Genomic DNA, 23,451 nt, shown 5'->3' with positions numbered 1-23,451 from the left:
CTTTGCTTTAGAAAGTAACCTGTGGTATAGAGTTGGAGGGGTAAAGTTCTTGGAATGCTGAGTATTATTAAATTATTATTAGTTGTTAAAACTCTAAGTAGTTACTTAGTGCTTTTAGCTCTTTAGCCTACCCCAAACTTAGAAATAGTCTAAATACGTTGCTATATTTGCTTTTTAATAACCAGCGCTCCCGTTATTCAGGTAAAGAATTAAAAACATTTAGAAGGTAATTGCTTTGTAAATTCTAACCTCTTTCATTCAAAATACCTAAGGTAGATGGCTCTTTATAAACGTGCCCGGCTCGGAGAGCTCTCATCTATATTATATCTCCGAATCTAAATTTCACTGATGCCCAAAGTCTTAAGAGTGTTTCCTGGGCTTTGAGCTTTGAGACAGAATGAAGAAGATGGATGCTGGTTTTGACTAGGCAGGGCACTCACGTGGGGTCTGGTCAGACCAGACCCGACCGAGCCAGCCCATCGGTAGAGTCAGCATCAGCCAGGCGTGAAGATTCGTGTTGATTACTGCTTTCCGCCAAGTTCAGGAACCTGGCAGGGGCCGGCCGCCTCCCGCGAAGGGACACCCCTGTTGGTGACCGCTCTTACTGGCCAGACCTGGATATTGGCCTTCTGGCATCAGAGGCAGGGGCATGTCCCTGGCCAGAGAGCCCAGGCCAGCGTGGGGTGACGTCATCGAAGGCATGTCCCAGCCCTGCAGAGCGGTGGGCGGGGCCTGCGAAGGTGTGCCGGGGGTTGGTTGGAGGCGCGGGCGGCGGGGTCGGGGCGGGGACAATGTGGCGGTGACGTCACGGGGCGGGGCGGAGGCTGGAGCGAGTAGGTAGGCGCAGCGACCGGCGGTGGCGCTCACTCCCGGCTTCCAGCCGCCTTGAGCCTCTGCCTTGGAGATTCTCAGTGCCACGGATCATGTCCCTAAGGGGCAGCCTCTCGCGTCTCCTCCAGAAGCGAGTGCATTCCATCCTGAAGAAATCCGTCCACTCTGTGGCTGTGATAGGAGCCCCGTTTTCACAAGGGCAGGTGAGAACTGGCACCTGGCACCGCCGGGCAGGATCCTCCGCCCCCCAGAACCTGGAGAAGGCGGCGGTGGGGTGCGGGGGACTGGGAGGCGAGGAGAGGATGGGGAGAAAAGGCGAGGGGAAGAGCTGGCGGGTTCCCGCGATTGGGCACCGTGGGAGCGTGTGGGACTTTCCCCGACAGAGGATGGAGAGGGAGGGAGGGGTGGAGGCCACCCTGTTTGGGATGAGGGCGAGTTTCTGCGGCTTCCCCAGAAAGACCGAGAAAACAGTGGATGCAGCTTGGGGTGATGGAGGGGAGTGAATGAAGAAGAGATTCCTTGGAGGGGCTGGAGGAGGCGAAACTGGCCAGAATCCCCAGTGGAGAATCATGGAGGAGGTTAAAGGGAGCGACCGAGGATTTAAGTCTTCTGGATCCATTCACTCAGAATGAGCTTTATTTGACTGGGAGGGAAATTGGAGCTGGCCTCTCCAGCGCGGGAGGCCGGGAGGAGCTGTTTTGTTCTCTTCAATGAAGGAAACCTGCAGTCGGGAGCGCTCAGTCTTCTAGAAGCCCGGTCTCTGGCCCTAGCCAGCCCCCAACACACCTAGTTCCCGGATCCTAACCTGGCTCAGCCTCTCCCGTCTTGGCTTGGGCAGCTGATGTGATTCCAACAATGGAGTTAGAAGGACAGTCATAGATGGAAGGGCTGATGCTGTCACAGGTTTTCAGAGGAACCTGCTGGGAACTAAGTGTACCAAAGTGGTTTTTTTCAGTCATCTTCTCTACCTCTAACTGTAATTTTTGTGATTGACAGAAAAGAAAAGGAGTGGAGCATGGTCCCGCTGCCATAAGAGAAGCTGGCTTGATGAAAAGGCTCTCCAGTTTGGGTAAGTGGTTAGATTTTTAGATATCAGTGCAGGACTTCAGAATCTTTTTCTCTGACATCCAGGGACCACACAGCTTTGTGTTTGGGAACAGTCTGCCACATCCTGCATCCTCCTTTGGATTCCATCTACAGCTTAAGATCTATCAAGGAGTCATCAGGGAAAGTCCTCTTACAATAAACAGTGTGTTGGAAGGCGAGGCGGTAGAGTGAGGCAAGGTCTGAACAGCTGCCAGTGAATGCAAGTGATACTAAGAACACTAACTCCAGCTTCAACTGCATAGTCAACCTTTCCCCTTAAAATTCCATTTTCCTAACTCAATCTTGAGATGCTTATGATTTGTCAGTCTCGCCAGTTTCCTGTCTTCAAATTATTTCCTCTCTAAGGTTAATATCTTTATTACTGGAAGCAGTAATATAGGTCTTATAGACTCATAGATATTATAGAACTAATAGGCTTAGATCTGTGTTTTCCGAGTTCTTTTTTGTCTTTTTTTTGACATGGAGTCTTGTTCCATCACCCAGGCTGGAGTGCAATGGTGCAATCCTGGCTCACTGCAACCTCCACCTTCTGGGTTCAAGCTATTCTCCTCCCAAGTAGCTGGAATTACAGGTGTGTGCCACTACACCTGGCTAATTTTTGTATTTTTAGTAGACACAGGGTTTCACCATGTTGCTCAGGCTGGTCTTGAACTCCTGATCTCAGGTGATCCGCCCACCTCAGCTTCCCAAAGTGCTAGGATTATAGGTGTGAGCCACTGTGTTCGGCTATAAATGCCATTTCTATAGTAAGGGAGAACCCTTCTATTAGTAACAGCACCAAATTTGAATACCTTTATAAGCAGGGCGCGGTGGTTCATGCCTGTAATCCCAGCACTTTGGGAAGCTGAGGTGGGTGGATCACCTGAGTTCAGGAGTTTGAGACCAGCCTGATCAATATGGTGAAATTCCTTCTCTACTAAAAATACAAAAATTAGGCATAGTAGCATGCACCTGTAGTCCCAGCTACTCAGGAGCCTGAGATAGAAGAATTGCTTGAACCTGGGAGGCAAAGGTTGCAGTGAGCCAAAATTGTGCCACTGCACTCCAGCCTGGGCGACAGTGTAAGACTTTATCTCAAATAAATAAATACATTTATGGCAAGAAGGTTCTTCTTTATATCCAATCTAAATGTTTCTAGCCTTCGTTTGAGGCCATTTGCTCTGTTCATGTTTGGATCATTCACATATCTTTTCTGGTGCTGTAAGAGAAAAATGTGAGGCAGCACGGAGATTATGGAGATAATAACACAGAATCTAAGTTAACTCCCCACTGTTGCTCTGAAATCTTATCTGCTGGTCATAAGTCCAGTCCAAGTGAAGTCATCTCCTTCCAAAAGACAGGAATAATGAAGTCACTGAAAACACCTTGAGTTGAGGTGTCCTTCATTTACCTCCGCCTACACATGGATATGGTGACTTGGATTCAATACTCAGACCTTGTTTCTTTATTAAACAATTACAGTTTCTTCTTTACTTAAGGCCTCTCTTTTTTTTTTTTTTTTTTTTTTTTTTTTTGAGACGGAGTCTCGCTCTGTCGCCCGGGCTGGAGTGCAGTGGCCGGATCGCAGCTCACTGCAAGCTCCGCTTCCCGGGTTTACGCCATTCTCCTGCCTCAGCCTCCAGAGTAGCTGGGACTACAGGCGCCCGCCACCTCGCCCGGCTAGTTTTTTGTATTTTTTGGTAGAGACGGGGTTTCACCGTGTTAGCCAGGATGGTCTCGATCTCCTGACCTCGTGATCCGCCCGTCTCGGCCTCCCAAAGTGCTAGGATTACAGGCTTGAGCCACCGCGCCCGGCCTAAGGCCTCTCTTAGTCATTTTAATAACTCCCCAAGTTCACCACCGAAGATTAAAGACAAACTGCTAAGATTTAGTCTTCTTTTAATGTGTCGCAAGTTACCTAATGGAAGGAGGTTTTTATTCCCACCTATAAATGAACATACTGTCTCTTAAAATAGCTTGTACACATTGCCTTTTTAAAAGAATCATTTTACACTGAAGACGACAATCTCTGGTTATCACTATTTTTAAATCCTGGAGATATCTCTGCAGTCCATCTGAACTTGGCCAAGTATTGCTCAAATTGCTCTATCATCTGTAGGTTCTGCCGCAAGAGACTCCTGACAAGAAGCGGTTTCGGTCTCTTCCGGAGGAGACCTCTATAATAATCAGCTGAGGCTGCTGAATGAGGGGGATGGGCACATTTGTAGCTGCTTCTCTTACTCATGCTTTGTAGACTTCCTTTCCTGTCACAGCTCTTGGTATTTTTCCACTCCAGTGCAGGGGAAGCCATTCTCCTGCAAATACTACTCCCTCTACTGCTTCCTCTCTAAACTCCAACCTAAAGTAGTGGTGAAGTTTCAGTTTATGTGGCCTTCCCTTTGACTTTTTTCTCAGATATATTTAATTGTACAATTATATCCTTACTGTGTAGCTGATTGGTAGCTCAGTATCACCAGCAGTCTGAAATAGAATCTCATAGCCTATTAAATAAAACTGTGACTCTCAGCAGATTTCTAGCATGTGGTTTTGGCTAATCTCCTGGAATATGTTGGAGAAAAGTACCAAGAGACATTTCAATTGCTCTATTCCTAAACAGTACCAAAATAACTTGAGTGTTTTGAGCACTTTCAAATAAACAGCATGGGTCAAATTTCGAAGGAGAGACTCATGGAAAGGTAACTTTCACAATCCCTTTGTTCCTTGCCTTTGCTCTGATGTCACAGGCTGCCGGTGTTAACATAGCATGAGTTAGACTTCCTGTTTTCTCTCGAATGAATGTATTTGACTTAGTGCCTGGGCTTGTTTTATTTCCTTGGGCTTACTAAGGACGCTCAATAGTTCTCTCAGGTAACCTTTCCTTTTTTATTTTTTTATTTTTTTGAGACGGAGTCTCGCTGTGTCACCAGGCTGGAGTGCAGTGGTGCGATCTTGGCTCACTGCAACCTCCGCCTCCCGGGTTCAAGCAATTCTCCTGCCTCAACCTCCCGAGTAGCTGGGATTACAGGTGCCTACCACTGTGCCCGGCTAATTTTTGTATTTTTAGTAGAGATGGGGTTTCACCATGTTGGCCAGGCTGGTCTCGAATTCCTGACCTCAGGTGATCTGCCAATATAGGCTTCCCAAAGTGCTGGGATTACAGGAGTGAGCCACTGCTCCCAGCCACCTTTTATTTTTCTTTGAGAGAGGGTCTCACTCTGTCGCTCAGGCTGGACTGCAGTGGCATAGTCACAGCCTACTGCAGTCTCAACCTCCTGGACTCAAGCGATCTTCCCACTTTAGCCTCTTGAGTAGCTGGGACTACAGACACATGCGAGTATGCCTGGATAATTTTTTTTCTTTTGTAGAGCCAGGGTCTCACTATGTTGCCCAGACTGGTCCCGAATTCCTGGGCTTAAGAGGGCCTGAAGAGAAATGAAAAGGCATTGCTCTGGCAAGGCTGAGGAGCAGTATATCTCTACCTGATTTTTGTTAGCTCTGAGAACCATGGTAATTTGTGAACTCTAGCCACCTGTTACCATGTGAGAAGGAGTAGGCCTTGTACTCTTTTCTCCAGTTTTTCAAGAAAAGTCAGAAATTTGCATTTTAATGGGAAATCTGTGTTGTTTTAAAATACTGTATGATGACACCATTGAAAATGGTGGTGTAGGACCTCCAAAAAAGGATTGAGAACTGTATTAGTCTGTTCTTGCACTTCTGACATACCTGAGACTGGGTAATTTAAAAAGAAAAGAGGTTTAATTGACTCATGGTTCTGCAGGCTGTACAGGCTTCTGCTTCTGGGGAGGACCTAGGAGAATTATAATCATGGCGGAAGGTGAAGGGGAAGCAAGCACGTCTTATATGGTGGGACCAGGAGGAAGAGAGTGAAGAGGGAGGTGCTACACGCTTTTAACCGGATCTCATGAGAACTCTATCATGAGACAGCACTAGGGAGATGGTGCTAAACCATTAGAAACAACCCCCATGATCCAATCACCTCCCACCAGGCCAGACCTCCAACACTGGGGATTCAATTCAACATGAGATTTGAGTGAGAACACAGAGCCAAATTTTATCAAGAACACTGGCAAAAAAGATCAGAATCAGCTTTTTCAGAACTCTGGAAATTAACCAAAGGCTTGCAGCAATCTGGGGAGCATTTATTCAGTAAAAACGTTGAATCTCCGTAAGAACGTTAAGATTTGTGGCATTTTAACTTGCCCTGTTCCCATGCTGCCTTTTCCCAGATCAGCTGTAGCCTGGACAACCAATAGCCTGCAATCACAGTGAAACCAGGAGGCTGGCAGTTACTGGAAAGGGGAGAACAGAGTTAATACTCCTTATAGACCATCCTCAGAAAATTGCCATTTGACTGGTCTGGTGGTTTCCTAAAATTGTCCACTCATAAGGTTGTCTTTATTTGACCAACACAAATCAGTAAGGAAAGAATAGTCTTCAGTAAATGATGCTGGGATAACTGGATATCCACATACAAAAAAAAAAAAAAAATCCCTATCTCACACTATATATGAAAATTAACTCAAAATGGACCAAAGTCCTAAATGTAATGCTGAAACCATATAACTGTTAGAGAACATAGGACTGGATTTTTGTGACCTTGGATTAGGTGTTGGTTTCTTAGATATCCTACCAAAATCACAAATGACAAAAATTAAATTGAATTTACCTAAATTAAATATATCTATGTTTCAAAGAGCACTATCAAGAAAGTGGAAGGACTTCATCAATGTAATGGAAAACAAAAAAAAAAGAAGGTAAAAAGACTGCCCATAGAATGGGCAAAATATTTCCAAATCGTATACCTGGTAGGATTGTAGTGTTCAGCAAACATAAATAAAATAACAACTGTAAAAAGACAACCCAATTTAAAAATTAGCAACAGACTTAATTAGCTACTTCTCCAAATAATTTATACAAATGGGCAATAAACACATTAGTCATTACAGAAATGCAAATTAAAAACTACAATGGCCAGGTGTGGCAGCTCACACCTGTAATCCCAGTACTTTGGGAGGGTAAGGTGGGCAGATCATTTGAGGTCAGGAGCTCGAGACCAGCCTGATCAACATGGTGAAGCTCCATCTCTACTAAAAAATACAAAAATTAGCCGGATGTGGTAGCACACGCCTGTAGTCCCAGCTACTCAGGAGGCTGAGGTGGGAGAATCACTTGAACCCAGGAGGTGGAGGTGGCAGTGAGCAGAGATTGTACCACTGCATTCCAGCCTGGGCAACAGAGTGAGACTCTGTCTCGGCGGGGGCGGTTGGAGTGGGGGAACTACAATGAAATACCATTTCACACCCACTAGGATGGCTATGATAAAAAAGACAGACAATACCAAGTATTGGTGAGGGTGTAAAAAGATTGGACCTGTTTTATACTATTGGTGTGAATGTAAAACTGTGCAGCCACTTTGGAAAACAGTTTGGCAGACCCTCAAAGTTAAATGTATAGTTACTGTATCCTCAAGCAATTCCATTCCTATGTATATACCTAACAGAATTAAAAATACACATTCACACAAACTTTTTTTTTTTAAGACAAATTCTCCCTCTTTCACCCAGGCTGGAGTATAGAGGTGCAATCTCGGCCTCAGCCTTCTGAGTACCTGGGACCACAGGCAAGTGCCACCATGCCTAGCTAACTTTTATATTTTTAATTTTGCCGTATTGGCCAGGTTGGTCTCGAACTCCTAGCCTCAAGTGATCCACCTGCCTCAGCCTCCCAAAGTGCTGGGATTATAGGCATGAGCCACTGCACCTGGCCACACAAAAACTTATATACAAATATTCATAGCATTATTCATAATGGTCAACATGTGGTAACTCAAATGTACATTAATTGAATAGGTGAGAAAAATTGGACATATCCATGCAATGGAGTATTATTCAGCCATAAATGGAATGAAGTACTAATTTATGCTACAACATGGATGAACCTAGAAAACATGCTAAGTGAAAGAAGGCAGACACAGAAGGCCACATATTATATGATTCCATTTATATGAACTGTCTAGAATAGGCAAAGCCATAGAGACAGAAAGGAGATTAGTGGTTCCCAGGAGCTGGGAATGACTGCTAAAGGGCATGGGTTTCTTTTTGAAGGGTGATGGAACTGTTGTGGAATTACATAGTGTCGATGGCTGCACAACTTCTTGAATATATTAGAAAGCACTGAATTATAAATTCTAAAAGGATGAATTTTATGGCATGTGAATTATATCTCAATAATTAAAAAACTATATAGGCAATTGTGATCAGTAAGGAGATATATATATGAAACTTCTGAATTGCTAATATTGATCTATTTTGTGACTTGGGTAGTAACTACAGGGTGTTTACAACTATCTGTTATGTAAGTTTTATGTGTTTATATTTTATGAAATATACAATAAAGACACACTACAAATCATGCCTGTTGATAGATATGAATCTTTTTAAGCTTTAGTTTTGGGCATTGAAAAGAGATGAAACTGGCGTCTCTGAGGTGCCTTTTGAACAGTGTTACATCTTTGGGACGAGAATTGGTTGCTAGGTTGACTCAATAGCAAATATCAGTGATGTTTCTGAAGAGAGTGTAGGGCTGTATGATCCACCAAACCTTCTGCCTCTGCCATTCACACTCATCTATTAAACAATCATCAAGGCATAGTAGCTCATGCCTGTCAGTCCAGCACTTAGGGATGCCAAGGTGGGAAGATTACTTGAGGCCAGGAGTTTAAGATCAGCCTGGACAATGTAGCAAGACCCCATCTCTACATTTTTTAAGAGTCTATTTCCACAGCAAGGAAGAAATGAAAGTACAGCATCTGTCCCACTCCCTGCAAAAAAGTCTTTGCCTAGGGTCTGCATATGTGACTGGAAGCTAAATTATTGGAATGAGCTTGTTTGTTTAAGGTTAGTAAAGTGCTGGCTTCTTCAATTTCTAAAGTCATTCTGATATGTATTTGGAAAAGTAAATGTCTAGCAAACTGGCTTTATATTTCCTTTAGAGATCTAGCAAAAACCAAACCTGCTTTGGACCTCATCTGTGCCACAGTCCCCTTGGGGGACAGGCCACCTGTAGCAGAAGAATAGGGGCTGAGGCATGAGCTGAAGTGGCATCACTTTAGGGCCCACTCCAATCCCACGTGGAATGTCACTAATAGTGACCTGTTTCTTTGGGTTCAAGCTTTTCATTTTCTGGGCCTCCTTTATATTGCAGATTCTTTTATTTTATAGATAGGTCTCACTATGTTGCCCAGGCTGGAGTGCGGGGGCTATTCACAGACATAATCATAGTACACTACTGCCTCAAACTTCTGGGCTCAAGCAAGCCTCCTGCCTCAGCTTTCTGGGTAGCTGGGATTGCAGATGTGCACCACTGTGCTCGGCTGCAGATTCCTTTTAGGAGGTGAATACGTAATCAGTAATTTGCTAATGCCTTAGTAAAAACTTAGTGATGTGCCTGCATAGAGGGAAATCTATAATAGACACTATTGGGATTTGGCAAATTTCAATGTAGTCATATATTTCCCATTTATGACAGAAAAGATTTTAACTTAATACCTTTTATTTAACTTAATACCTCTCATCAAGTTTTTTGATACTTAACATTTACCATCTTCTAGACACTGTGCTATTATCCCATTTTCAAATTTTGTAAATTTGCAAAAAGCAAATTTTGACCACCTCAGCCATTAGGATGGCTACTATCAAAACAGAAAATAAGAAGTGTTGATGAAGATGTGGAGAAATTGAAACTCTTGTAAACTATTGGTAGGAACATAAAATGGGGCTGCTATGGAAAACAGTATGGCAACTCCTCCAAAAATTAAAAATAGAATTACTATATGATTTAGCAATTCCACTTCTGGGTATGTACCCAAAAGGATTGAAAGCAGGATCTTGAAGTAGTTGCGTACCCATGTTCACAGCAGTATTAACAATAGCCGAAAGGTGGAAGTAACCCAAGTGTTCACTGATGGATGAATGGAGAAACAAAATGTGGTACATACATATAATGGACTAATATTCAGTCTTTAAAAAGCAGGGCTGGGTGGGGTGGCTCATGCCTGTAATCCCAGCACTTTGGGAGGCTGAAGCGGGAGGATTGCTTGAGTCCAGGAGTTTGAGACCAGCCTGGGCAACTTAGCGAGACCTCATCTCCAGAAAAAAAAAAAAAAAAAAAAATAGCCAGGTGTGCTGGTGCATGCATGTAGTCCTAGCTACTCTGGAGGCTGAGGCAGGAATATTGCTTGAGCCCAGGAGGTTGAGGCTGCAGTGAGCTGTGATCATACCACTGCATTCTAGTCCAGCAGCATGGACAACAGAATAAAGCCTCATCTCTGTTTAAGAAACAAAACAAAGAAATCTGACATACGCTGCAATATGGGTGAACTTTGAGGACATTATGCTAAGTGAAATCAGCCAGGTACAAAAGAACAAATACAGCATGATTCCATTTATATGAAGTTTTTAGAGTAGTCCAATTTATAAAAACAAAGTGGAATAGCAGTTACTAGGACTTGGTGGGAGAGGGAAATGGGGAGTTAATCATTGCTTAATGGGTACAGAGTTTGTTTTGCAAGATGAGTTCTGGAGATGGATGATGGTAGTGATGGTTAGTTACACAATGATATGAATGGTACTTAATGCTACTGATCTTAATTTTATGTATATTATCACAATTTAAGGAGAAACATTTAAATATAGAATGTATATTAAGAACGAGGAAGGTCACTTGAAGTTCTGGCTTCTTAGGAACATAATGCTGTATATGAACATAATGCAGTATATCTGAAAACTCTTCAATTTCTTATTCAGCACATTGTTTTGATCTGTAAATAAATGCTGATAATTTTTTTAAAAAAAGGAAACTATGAGGGCAGGGCGTGGTGACTCATGAGGCCTGTAATCCCAGCACTTAGGGAGGCCGAGGTGGGTGGATCACCTGAGGTCAGGAGTTCGAGACAAACCTGGCCAACATGGTGAAACCCCGTGTCTACTAAAAATACAAAAATTAACTAGGCGTGGTGGCGGGTGCCTGTAATCCCAGCTATTCTGGAGGCTGAGCCAGGAGAATTGCTTGAATCCAGGAGGCAGAGGTTGCAGTGAGCCAAGATGGCACCACTGTACTCCAGTCTCAAAAAAAGAAAAAAAAAAAAAAAAAGCAAAATATGACCTGAGGAGATTCAGAAACTTTCCCAAGGTCAGTAGTAGAGTTGAGAAGGAGTTAAGAACCTCATTTCTTGCCATATGCCATATGCAACCCGAATTTTGGATTGTCCAATCAACTTCTCAGTCTTCTTGGCTCTTATTACAAAGAAAGAAACTGAACTACCCAGCTTTTTTTTTTAATAGAAATGTTATTTATAGTTTATAATGAATGCACTGCATAAAAACTTTATAGCTTCATTATTGTGAAATGTATTCAAGATCTTACAGTAAAAGTGAAACATTCGCAGACTTGCGTTAATGAAGACTACGCAGAAAACCTTTCTAAGGATTTGGGTGGATCAGATAGATACTTGGCAAATTTTTGAGTTGTACGTTGTTACAGAAAGTCCACTTAAAAGTGATCATTTGAAAAACAAAAATATAAATAGTTTCAAAAATCTTTAAAAAATCATCCTAAATGCATGATCTTCACCTCCAGCTTCTGAAGAGCCCTCATTCTCAGTGTCTTCCTTCCCTCATTTCCCACCACAGCCATCTCATGATCCTCAAGCTCATGCTTTTCCAACTTGGGTAGGGACTCTCTCAACTTTCTCCCTGTCATCCCCCAAATCAGTTGTATTAACAAAGAACCTTTTTTAACACCCTCTTTAGAGGATGAGAGTCTAGTTCCTGTTTAGGTTGGTGCAAAAATAATTGCATTTTTTGCCATTGAAATGGATACCATAGATAAGAGTGCCCATGGTAAGGGCTCGAAAGTAAGAGTGGAAAGAAAAATAGTTCATTTGACTCTCAAACAGTTTGGAAAGTAGTCCAGAGCTGGCTTAGCGGTTCTGTTCCTTTAAGTGCAGACCTAGATTCTTATCTGGTGCTACTGGCAAGGCCTCTGCCTAATGGTGCCAGATGGCTGTAGCCTCAGCAGCAGGATGGAAGAATGAACAAAGAAAGGGGCAACAGCAGTTCTCTTCCCCTCCCAAGAAGTTGCTGCGGGACACTTCTGCTTATCCTATTGTCCAGAACTAGTTCACATGACCACATCCAGTTACAAGCGAGGTTAGTAAATGTAGTTTGTTCGTTTGTTTATTAATTTATTTATTTTAGATGGAGTCTCACTCTGTCACCCAGGCTGGAGTGCAGTGGCATGATCTCGGCTCACTACAACCTCCACCTCCCAGGTTCAAGCAATTCTCTGCCTCAGCCTCCATAGTAGCTGGGATTACAGGCACCTGCCACTGCACCCAGCTAATTTTTTGTACTTTTAGTAGAGATGGGGTTTCACTATCTTGGCCAGGCTGATCTGGTTTTGAACTCCTGACCTTGTGATCCACCTTCCTCAGCCTCAAGTGTGAGCCTCTGCACCCGGCCCATGTAGCATGTAGAATGTAGTCTATTCTAAGAGGTTATGCTCCCAGCTAAAAGCCTTTTCTCTCTGGAAAAAGGGAAGAATGAATTTTGGGTAACTAACACTCAGCAGTGCCCTCTACCTATACTCTAGACCCCCTCCCTTCTGACAGTCCCTGCTCCAGCATTATCCCTCCTCTCACCGCCTGTCATGGCTCTTCTCTCCTAACCTGTTCTTTCGGTATTTAATTGTGCAACCCTTACCCTCCACCATCCCCCTTGACCTTAGGTAGCCCTCTAGCTGTTGTCCAGTTATTCTGTTTTTCTTCAGAGCTGACTTCCTGGTTTTCTCATTGCCCTTTCACATTTCAGCTTGTTATAATGTGGCTTCATAGGCCATCATTGCAGTAAGCCTAGTATTGCTGCAGTATCTGACCTATTTCCTAATACAGTGAACAGATGAACAGTATAATATTCACTTTACTTACACCACTAATCTTGCTTTCTTTATTGAAACCAACACTATCCTCTCTTGGCTTCAACTTTTCAAATTCCTCTAGTAAATCCTTTTTTTTTTTTTTTTTTGAAACAGGGTCTCACTCTGTCACCCACGCTGGAGTACAGTGGTACAATCTCAGCTCACTACAGCCTCGACCTCCCAGGCTCAAGTGATCCTCCCACTTTAGCCTCCCAAGTAGCTGGAACTACAGGCACACGCCACCACACCAGCTAACTTACTTTTTTTTTTTTTTTTTTGAGACGGAGTCTTGCTCTGTCGCCCAGGCTGGAGTGCAGTGGCCGGATCTCAGCTCACTGCAAGCTCCGCCCCCCGGGTTTACGCCATTCTCCTGCCTCAGCCTCCCGAGTAGCTGGGACTACAGGTGCCCACCACCGCACCCAGCTAGTTTTTTGTATTTTTTTTTTTAGTAGAGATGGGGTTTCACCATGTTAGCCAGGACGGTCTCGATCTCCTGACTTCGTGATCCGCCCGTCTTGGCCTCCCAAAGTGCTGGGATTACAGGCTTGAGCCACCGTGCCCGGCCTAACTTACTTTTTTTAGAGACAGGGTCTCACTATGTTGCCCAGGCTGGTGTTGAACTCCTGACCTCATGTGATCCTCCTGCCTCGGTCCTTCCAAAGCATTGGGATTACAGGTGTGAGCCACTGCATCTGGCGTACATCCTCGTTTCCTGCCTACTCCTTACATGTCAGTGTTCTCAGGATTCTGTCCTTGATTCTCCTGCTTTATCCTGTCTTGGTTGGCAGTCTGCTTCCATGGCTTTACTGTCACATGTATGCTGATGCCACCCAGAGCTCTATTTTTTAAAAATTTTTTTGAGACAGGGTCTTGCTCTGTCACCCAGGCCAGAGTGCAGTGGTGTAATCTTGGCTCACTGCAGCCTCTACCCTGTGGGCTCAAGTAATTCTCCCACCTCAGTGTCCCAGGTAGCTTGGACCACAGGCTTGTGCCTCCATGCCTAGCTAATTTTGTTTCTTTTTCTCTTTTTGTTTTAGAGATGAGGTCTCACTGTGTTGCCCCAGGTTGGTCTCAAACTCCTGGATGCAAGCAATCTTCCCGCCTCAGCCTCCCAAAGTGTTGGGATTACAGGCATGAGCCACTATGCCCAGCAACAACTTTATCTCTAATACTTATTTTTCCTCCTAACTGCAAACTTGTGTACAGATGTCTTCCATGTAGCTCATCTTTTTAACTTTTTGTTATGGAAGTATTCAAATATAATGAAAGTAGAGATGGCAACATAACTGACTTGATATATCCATCAGCCAGCATCATCACCAATACGAGGCAATGTTTTTTACACCACCTCCAGACCATTTTGGAGTAAATCAGACATCTTGTTTCATGGACTGGACAGCATCTTTTATCACACACAGTGTATCCTAACTTTATTATGGCCATCCAGAGGGGAAACAGACTTCTCGTATCTTAACACAGGAGGTGGTTTTGCAAATTGGAGCAAGGTGCTCACCATCTGTACCCATGGGAGTTAGGCTCTTACCCTTCTGTAGGAACTGAGAGGTTGAGGCACTATCTCCCTAAATGTGTGCATCTCCAGGAGATGGCTCCCTGGGTCCTTGAAGAAACATTCCTGCATTGTGAGACTTGTGAGAGGCCTATTTAGTCATTGTGAAGATTCACATAAGTTTGAAAAGCATAGAGAAATCATGAAATAAAAGGGAGGAAGGGAAGTCTCTTTATTTTCAACAGGGAGAATTAAGCCTCTTAATTTTTAATTAGTATTATTCACATTGCCTGATTAAGTTACACTTTTTAGGTTTCTTTTGTTGTTTTTTTGTGTTTAAGTTTGAGTTGAATTCAAGTAAGGTCCATATTGCTTTATATTTTAAAACCTTTATAGGTTCTCTCTTTTTTTGTTGTTGTTCTTTGCAGTTTATTTGTAGAAGAATCTAGGTCATTTGTCTGCAGAATTTCTCTGTTTAGATCCCTGTGTTCTATGACATGTTCTATGGTGATATATACTTCATCAGAGGTGACATTTCAGTGATACTGTCAGCCACTGACTATTGCCTAGAATTATTCATTAACCTGTCTCCATGTACTTTCAACAGGATAGTCTCTAACATGTCAATGTCAACATATCCCAGACTGAACTTACCATCTTCTCCCTCCCTTCCCATGCCCCTCTATTGCTGGACTCTCTGTTCCCTCTCATTTCTTTCTTTAGCTTCCTGTGGCACTTTGCTTCTCCAGGTCATTTTCTACACTGCTGTCTGAGCACTAGATCCAAAATGCAGATTTGATTTGTCTTCCTGTTAGAAACCATAGTTGTTCCCCACCATATTTAGGATCTGGGCCTTGTCCCCTCCTCCTGCCACATCTCTTTGCAGTCCTCTAGGTGCACTCTGGGTTCAGAGGAATTGTGCATTTTTCTATAGGGCTGAAGGTATTCTCTCCTCTGCAGTAAGCATTTCCTCCTCCTCTCTTATTCCTGGCTAATGTCTTCCAGACTCAGATATTGCTGCTTCTGAGAAGTTCTCCTGACCCTTCTCTTCCTGGATCTCTGTTCCCGCCACACCCTTTGCACAGCTGATTCATAGCAGTTAGCACTGGGCTGGGCTGCCACTTTCTCTGCCTGACATCTCACCAGCCTGTGAGCTCCTTGAAGTCTGCACCATATCTTATTTCTGCATCCCTAGAATTTGGTGGAGTGCTAGGCACACAGTATACTTTTGTTGAAGGAAAAGAGGGAGCAAAGCATCTTAGCTTTCTCCTATAACTTCATTCACATCACAACCCTTGATGAGTCTTCCCAAACCAGTATTTTGTTTCTCTGAAAATGATCTGCTACTTAGAAGCCACCTGGTCTCCCAGATTTTTAAAAATGTATGACTCAAAGGATAACTGCCAGATATCAAACTTTAACTCTTGCAAGCTAAATACTAGTAGGGGCCGGATGTGATGGCTCACACCTGTAACCCCAGCACTTTGGGAGGCCAAGGTATGTGGATCACTTAAGCCCAAGAGTTTAAGACCAGCCTGGGTAGCATGGCAAAACCCTATCTCTACCAAAAAAAAAAAAAAAAATTAGCTGGGTGTGGTAGTGCGCTTCTGTAGTCCCAGCTACTTGGGAGGCTGAGGTGGGAAGATGGCTTGAGCCCAGGAGATGGAGGTTGCAGTGAGCTGAGTTCACACCACTGCACTCCAGCTTGGGCAACATAACCAGACCCTGTCTCAAACAAACAAACAAACAAAAAAACGCCAATAGGTAGTAATGATGAGTTATTGCTCCCTTTTTTGAGATACATTTTTAAACCAGGACATCAGTAGATAATGACTGCTTTCTTCAAGTAAGGCTGAGGCTGACCTCTAGTTACTTTAGACAGATGCAGCATTGTTATTTTAATATCCAAAATAGTACAATTCAGAGGCAGAACCTAAGAGATTACAGTGGTTGGCTTAAATAATTTAATCTTTGAATACATTTACTTATCCCTCTCTATTAATGACCAAACCTCGAAGGAAGGAGATGTTACAAGGGCTGGTTGGAGCTGTCTCCTCTGGAATTCGGAAGAAATGAACTGGGATAGATATCTCAAGACACATGGTTCTTTGGCTGGGCGCACGGTGGCTCACACCTGTAATCCAGTATTGAGAATAAATATATGTGGTAATGCTCAGCTTTGAAGGGAAGAAAAATGGACCCTTTCTGGTTCCCTCCTCTATGCCAAGAGAAGAGAACCACAGCCTAGAAAAAGAAGTAGAAAACACCTTCCTGTGTGACCCAAGAGTTGAGTCACTGCAGGTTGTGGCATTGTGGTTAGGGATTTCAGAGAAGTGGTGTTCTAAGATTTACTTGGCCTTGCCTTTATATTCTTTTATAGGGAATGTAGGAAATTCAAACTATGTGTGAGAGCAGGACTCTTTAAGAGCCGTTCCAGTGAGAAATCAGTGGATCTGCATTTGTTTGCCACTTCTTTTTTTTTCTAGTAGGGATGGGGTCTTGCTATGTTGCCCAGGCTGGTCTTGAACTCTGGCCTCAAGCAATCCTCCTGCCTTAGACCCCAAAGTGCTGGGATTACAGGCGTGAACCACTATGGCCAGCCTGTTTGCTACTTCTCACCAGAAACTGTTTTATTAAAATGACATAGCAATATTACAGATTTTGGGAAGTCTTAGGTTACACCATCAGTTTCAAGGAAAAGGAAAAGGATAGGGTGGGGAGAAAAACCACAAAGATGCCTCATTCAGTTGAACTAATCTGTAATCTCTAGCATGTGTCAGGTCTTCCCTTGTTACCTCACTGAAACCACTATGTGAGGTAGGACAGGTTTAGAAACTGAACCTGACTAGAGATCTGGACTGTCCTAGGAAGTTAGTGGGCAGATGGCAGGGCTTCTTTTCTTTGCATCCAGTGTAGCATTTGGCTAACTGAGGCTGTCTGAGTATTCTGTGCTTTCAGCCCAAAGTAGTAGGGAATGCAGTCTGCTGGTTTGAGGTTTCTTGGGCAGACTCACCAGGATGCTAGCCCAGGGCCTGGGGCAGGGAGCTACCCATCAAAACTGGTAATTTGCAAAGCTGTAGTCACCAGCCTGATGTGTCTTTTTAAAGATTCTTTCTGGAACAAAGCAGAGTGTAACCATTTTTTTTTTTGAAATTTGAAAAAAAAAGAAATTTTGAGATGCAGTCTCACTTTGTCTCCCTGGCTGGAATGCAGTGGTGCGATCTCACCTCGCTGCAACCTCTGCCTCCCGGGTTCAAGCGATTCTCCTACCTTAGCCACCCGAGTAGCTGGGATTACAGGCGTGTGCTACCATGTCCAGCTAATTTTTGTATTTTTAGTAGAGACAGGGTTTCACCATGTTGGCCAGGCTGGTCTCGAACTCCTTACCTCAAGTGATCTACCCGCGTTGGCCTCCCAAAGTGCTGGGATTACAGGTGTAGAGCACTGCACCAAGGTGTAAACAATTTTCAAACATCACATGCTCTAAAGAACAGTATTTTATTCCCGGGGACTGTTGCTATTTCTTCTTCTCGTTAGCTACTGGAAAGACTGAAGTTTTGTCAACATGTTAACAATAGCAGGTCTTGTCTTCTCAGAGGAGCTCAACAGTCTTGTTCTGAATGGATATGGTTATGTGACTTCATGAAGCCAGAGCAATCCTCCTCTTACCTCCACCCCTGCCTGTGCTGGAACCAGGTTCTAGGGTGCCATCAGCTGACTGTCTGAGAAAGCCTGAGCTGGCTCATCATGGTCTACAGGTGCTCAGAGGGTTGACATGAGTTTGGTTCAGAGAGGTGTACATTCCAAAGCCTATCTTTAGAAGATGACAGCATCTGTTCTTCTTAGGCAAGAAGGACAGATGTAACTGGAGAACCAATTAGCAGGAAACATAACTGATGTTGTAAATCATCTCAGTTACTATCTTGAACTAAATTTTCAAGTGTATTTTGTATTCATATATATATTTTAACTCAAGGATCACATTCATGCAAAGGCATCTATTAACACCGTATTTGTATCATTTGCTCTCGAGGTTAACGCTGGTGTATGTTAGATGGATATGTTCTGAAGTGACTGGCCTGGATCCCCACAGTCACTTTCCTTGAGTCCCCAGTGCCACTATCTGTGCCCCCGTCTTTCTCAGTCATGGTCCTCACTGCCTCTGAGAAAACCTACCTGTCACGGAGGCAATATGAGAGCAGAGTGGGGAGGAAGGAGATGTTACAAGGGCTGGTTGGAGCTGTCTCCTCTGGAACTCTGAAGAAATGAACTGGGACAGATATCTCAAGACACATGGTTCTTTGGCTGGGTGCACAGTGGCTCACACCTGTAATCCAGCACTTTGGGAGGCTGAGGCGGGTGGATTGCCTGAGGCCAGGGGTTTGAGACCAGCCTGGGAAACATGGAGAAACCTTGTCTCTACAAAAAAAATACAAATTAGCTGGGTGTGGTGGCGCATGCCTGTAGTCCCAGCTACTCTGGAGGCTGATATGTGAGAATTGCTTGAGCCTAAGAGGTTGAGGCTGCAATGAGCCATGTTTGTGCCACTCCAGCCTGGGTGACAGAGTAAGATCATCTCAAAAAAAAAACAGACAAGGTTCTTGAGGTTGTACAGTCTTTGGGAGTTAAATGCACCAAATAAAATTCAGATCTCTGCATTTTATTGGTAGTAACCAAATGAGTTTACCTAAATAACAGTCTCTCCAAAGGTTATTGCCCAAATTACATTTTATGGATAAGAGAAATTTCTACTTACTTCAAACGGCCTGAATTAACCCCGGCATCCCCCATTCCCCGCCCTCCAGTTTGGACTTCTAGTAACATTGCAACTTTATTTTTAATAAGCTAGTATTTCAGGTACAACCTTGTTCTAACAATTAGCAGTCGCATCCCTTTAAAATTCCAGGAATTCGGCTGGGCGCGGCAGCTCACACCTATAATCCTTGCACTTTGGGACTCCGAGGCAGGTGGATCACCTGAGGTCAGGAGTTCCAGACCAGCCTGGCCAACATGGTGAAACCTGTCTCTACTGAAAATACAAAAATTAGCCGGGCATGGTGGCAGGCACCTGTAATCCCAGCTACTCGGGAAGCTGAGGCAGGAGAATTGCTTGATCCGTTGGGTGAAGGTTGCAGTGAGCCAAGATCGTGCCAGTTCACTCCAGCATGGGTGAAAGAGCAAAACTCCATCTAAAACAAACAATTAAAAAAAATTTTTAAAATTAATTTCCAAGAATTCCTTTTGCATGGGGCTAAATCTGCCATGTATAATATTTGAGTCTGTAACTTTAAAAGCCATTAGTACCCTCTCAGCACCAAGTGAGGATTCAGAGTCTTTGTTTTTCTCCTGATTTCACTGATTTGTTATTCCTGACAAGTCACAAACATTTCTATCCTATTCATATGTAGAAACAATTTGGAAAAACTGCACACTAAGAGGCCCCTAGCTTTTCTCCATGTCTGTTATTCTACCAATGGGCTGCCTGTGGCTCAGAAGACCCTCCTGTGTGTCAGCCCACTTTGAAACCCATCTCTCTTGACTTGCTAAGAGCCCTGGTAGCAACAGGGGTCACAGCAGTAGGGAGAATGGGATAGTCTTATGCTGTCGAATAAAATAAAATAAAAAATAAACCTCACTCATCAAGTAATTATATATGAGTCTCTAACCAAAGGGTGATTCAGTTGCTGTTAAACAGTTGGAGCTATTTAGCCTTGCTGAAATTCTTCCTCTGCAATGTGTGGATAGTGATACCAGCAGAGGATGCGAGAATGTACACCTATCTGTAGAATGTGTAGCACAATGTGGTGTGTACAGGCAGACAATTATTATCCATTTCCTGTCTCTGGCTTCTTTCAGGGATTTACTCACTAGCCCTGAAATAGAAGTGCTGTTCACAGATATTGCTAAGGTCAGGTAAGGCTGTTTTGATTTCTTCCTTACTGCCTGGTTGCATCATTCTGTTGATGCACTTGTGTTCTTGTTCCACTCTGATAGAGCCTGGAGAGGTTTATTAAGGCCAAAGGTAACATCTGGGGCCTGAAAGATCAGAGTAGTACTCGGTGTATTTTATTACCAGCACTCAGGAAAGAACCTACAAGGCTGTGCCAGTGTATAAACAGTAAGTGAAAAATGAGAGCCTTTCACATTGCTTCCAAATCTGTCTGACATGAGAACTTCCTTGAAGTTTCAGGCTCCTCTCGTCCTACAATGTCCTCTTAAAAGAGAAGAAAGAGCAGCAATGAAACACTAGGTCTCACCTGACCTGGACTTACAGATGAGTTGACTTGATGCACAGTTAGAGAAAGGGAAAGTTCCCTCAGGCATAACAGCCAGACACATATTCCTTACACATTACAATGTTTGCATTTTTCATCATTACCCTAAGCTTCAAGAAAAATTAGCGAGACCATTTCTTATGACCTATGAACCAGAAGAATTTGCCACAGCACTCTGATAAAGAAATAGCTTTAAGGCTGGGCATGGTGGCTCATGCCTGTAATCCTAGCACTTTGGGAGGCTGAGGTGGGAGGATCACTTGAGGTCAGGAGTTCAAGACCAGCCTGACCAACATAGCGAAACCTTGTCTCTACTAAAAATACAAAAATTAGCTGGGCATGGTGGCGCATGCCTGTAATCCCAGCTACTTGGGAGGCTGAGGCAGGAGAACCCCTTGAACCTGGGAGACGGAGGGTGTAGTGAGCTGAGATCGCGCCATTGCACTCCAGCCTGAGTGACAAATCAAGACTCTGTCTCAAAAAAAAAAAAGAAAAAAAGAAATAGCTTTAATATTACCCAGTTCATCCTGCTCTTACAAAATGTTAACGTCCCATCAGCCTCCTCACTCCTCTTAAAAAAAACTGTAGCAGATGGGTTACAATTCATGTTTTCTACAACAACATACTAGAACCAGGATTCAGATAATCCTAGAACTAGGGTTCTGTTCTACTAGTCCTTTGGGTACCTCAATACTATTGGCACAGTGGGCATTAGAGGAGAAAGCTCTTAAGAGGTGACATCAGGCTGGCATATATTTGTTGATTCAGTTCTGTAATTAGAATAGTTTAACATAAATTTGTAATCCTAGAGCAACTTTCATATTTTGTTCTTAAAGGTGATGGCAGTAGAATAAAAAAGTACTCACTGTGGCATAGATTGCTAGCTATCCACCAACATCCATTCTCATTCTCTTCTGGACATAAGCTACACCTGCATTTGCTGGCCAGTGCCAAAAGTGAGCAGGAGTAATGTGCCACTTTCAGGCCAGAGTCTTGAAAAGAGGAGGTGTGCTTTCTCAATGCTTGCTTTCCCTCCTGCTGCCTTGAACCTGGAGAGACCTAGACTTAGCCACACAGATGGCAAAGTCCTAGATATGGGAGCCACAAGCCAGGTCTCTGAATTACTGCATAAAGGAAAGCCTCCTGCTGACCTGGAATACCTACCCTGGATGTTAAACGAACAAGAAATAAACTGTGTTTCAGTTTATTCAGTTTCATTATTTGGGGGGAGTTGCTATGGCAGTTCATTTACTCTAATAACCTTACTTAAAATATTACGTATTATGCTTATAACTAGGCCAGGCATGGTGGTTCATACCTGTAATCCTAGCTCTTTGGAAGGTCATGATGGGAGAATTACTTGAGCCCAGGGTTGGAGACCAGCCTGGAAAACACAGTGAGACCCTGTCTCTACTAATAATCCAAAAAAAAAAGGGAAAAAAAATGATTGAAGTCTGAAAGGATACAGTAGTAAAACCTGGGGAGTAGGTTTGGGACCTCTGTTATACACGTTGTCATCCAATTTTACAGAGAATTTCAACTGCCAGTAAGGGAAGAGGGGGAAGAAAGCAAAACAGTGCAAGTACAAACTATTGGTCATAGGAGTTCTTCTTTGATGCTCCTGATCCTCAGTGAACTTCTTTGACTCATTTAGGACTCATTGTCACAAGTCCTTACGTGGCACTGAAACTGTGCAAATTATAGAGCAGAGTTGGTTCTTCCTGAATATTCTAGGGGGGCAAAAAAAGAGCAGAGTTGGGAACAGGAAAGTAGGCCACTCAGGCAGGGCCTTTCAAGGTATTAATCCCTTTAGAGGGGGCTGGCCCTTAGCTTTGTGGATGCAGAAACACAAGGTTGCTGAGTGCATAGCTCATCAGGCTTTCAGACTCATGCTAATGGTACTGGACCAACCTAAGTGCCCATGCATAATTATGTTAAGCAGTAGTCCTTCCAGCATCCACTGTCTAGAAGCTCTTGCCCATATTAAGGCATGTGAGAAACCAACTGAATAGCCAGAAGGCTGTTTGGTGAGATGGCATCAGAGTAAATGGAGTTGGACAATGTTGACAGAATCCACCACCCAGGTTGGGAATTAATCGATGAACCCCTGACAGAAGTTAGTACCCTTCCAGCACCTGTAATGAGAGCAGAGTGATGGCCTGAATTAGTGACCAAAATCCTATGAAATTCAATCTCTCTTCCTGGGGAATGTTGCTGTAAGATTGCCAAATTCTCTTTAGGTTCATTTTTTAGGCTTCGTGCAGCTTTTTTCTAATACAAGTGAGTACTGTTTTCTCTCACGTTTATCTGAGTCCACATCCTGGTTTGCATGATTGGACTTGGGTAGTCCCCAAGTTCTGTGACTTATCCACTGGATTGAGCACTTTAATTCCCCTGTATTTCTTGGTCATATGAGGATTGAATGAAAGCACTTGGCAAATAGTTCTGAAAAGTTAGTTAATATTTAACTCCAGTTTGGGGCCTTTTTATGACTATTCCTTAAAGTGCAATGACCAAAATATAAGAGTATATAAATCTGTTATAATTGTACACCTAATATTATAAATCAGCAGGCATACCCTGGTGTCTCACATCTAGTAAGAACCTAATGGTTGATGTGATTTAAGGACAGTGCTGAGATAAATATGGAGGTGAAAGTAGAAGGCTGGGCGCGGTGGCTCAAGCCTGTAATCCCAGCACTTTGGGAGGCCAAGACGGGCGGATCACGAGGTCAGGAGATCGAGACCATCCTGGCTA

General features: G+C 43.6%; 1 protein-coding gene across 1 annotated transcript in view; it reads left to right on the top strand.

The window, feature by feature from the left end:
• The first annotated feature begins 479 nt into the window (after positions 1-479).
• Positions 480-23,451, top strand: part of ARG2 (arginase 2) — a 35,523-nt gene continuing 12,551 nt past the window's right edge. The window contains exons 1-2 of the mRNA XM_011949738.1: positions 480-1,034; positions 1,828-1,900. Of these exons, the coding sequence (XP_011805128.1) occupies positions 924-1,034; positions 1,828-1,900 (184 nt within the window). The 5' untranslated portion in view covers positions 480-923. The remainder of the gene's footprint in view (positions 1,035-1,827; positions 1,901-23,451) is intronic.

Source organism: Colobus angolensis, unplaced genomic scaffold (assembly GCF_000951035.1).
Source record: "Colobus angolensis palliatus isolate OR3802 unplaced genomic scaffold, Cang.pa_1.0 Scaffold3, whole genome shotgun sequence".
Lineage (NCBI taxonomy): Eukaryota > Metazoa > Chordata > Mammalia > Primates > Cercopithecidae > Colobus > Colobus angolensis.
Note: the sequence above shows the minus strand (reverse complement) of the source record. Positions and strands in the feature narration are given on the sequence as shown.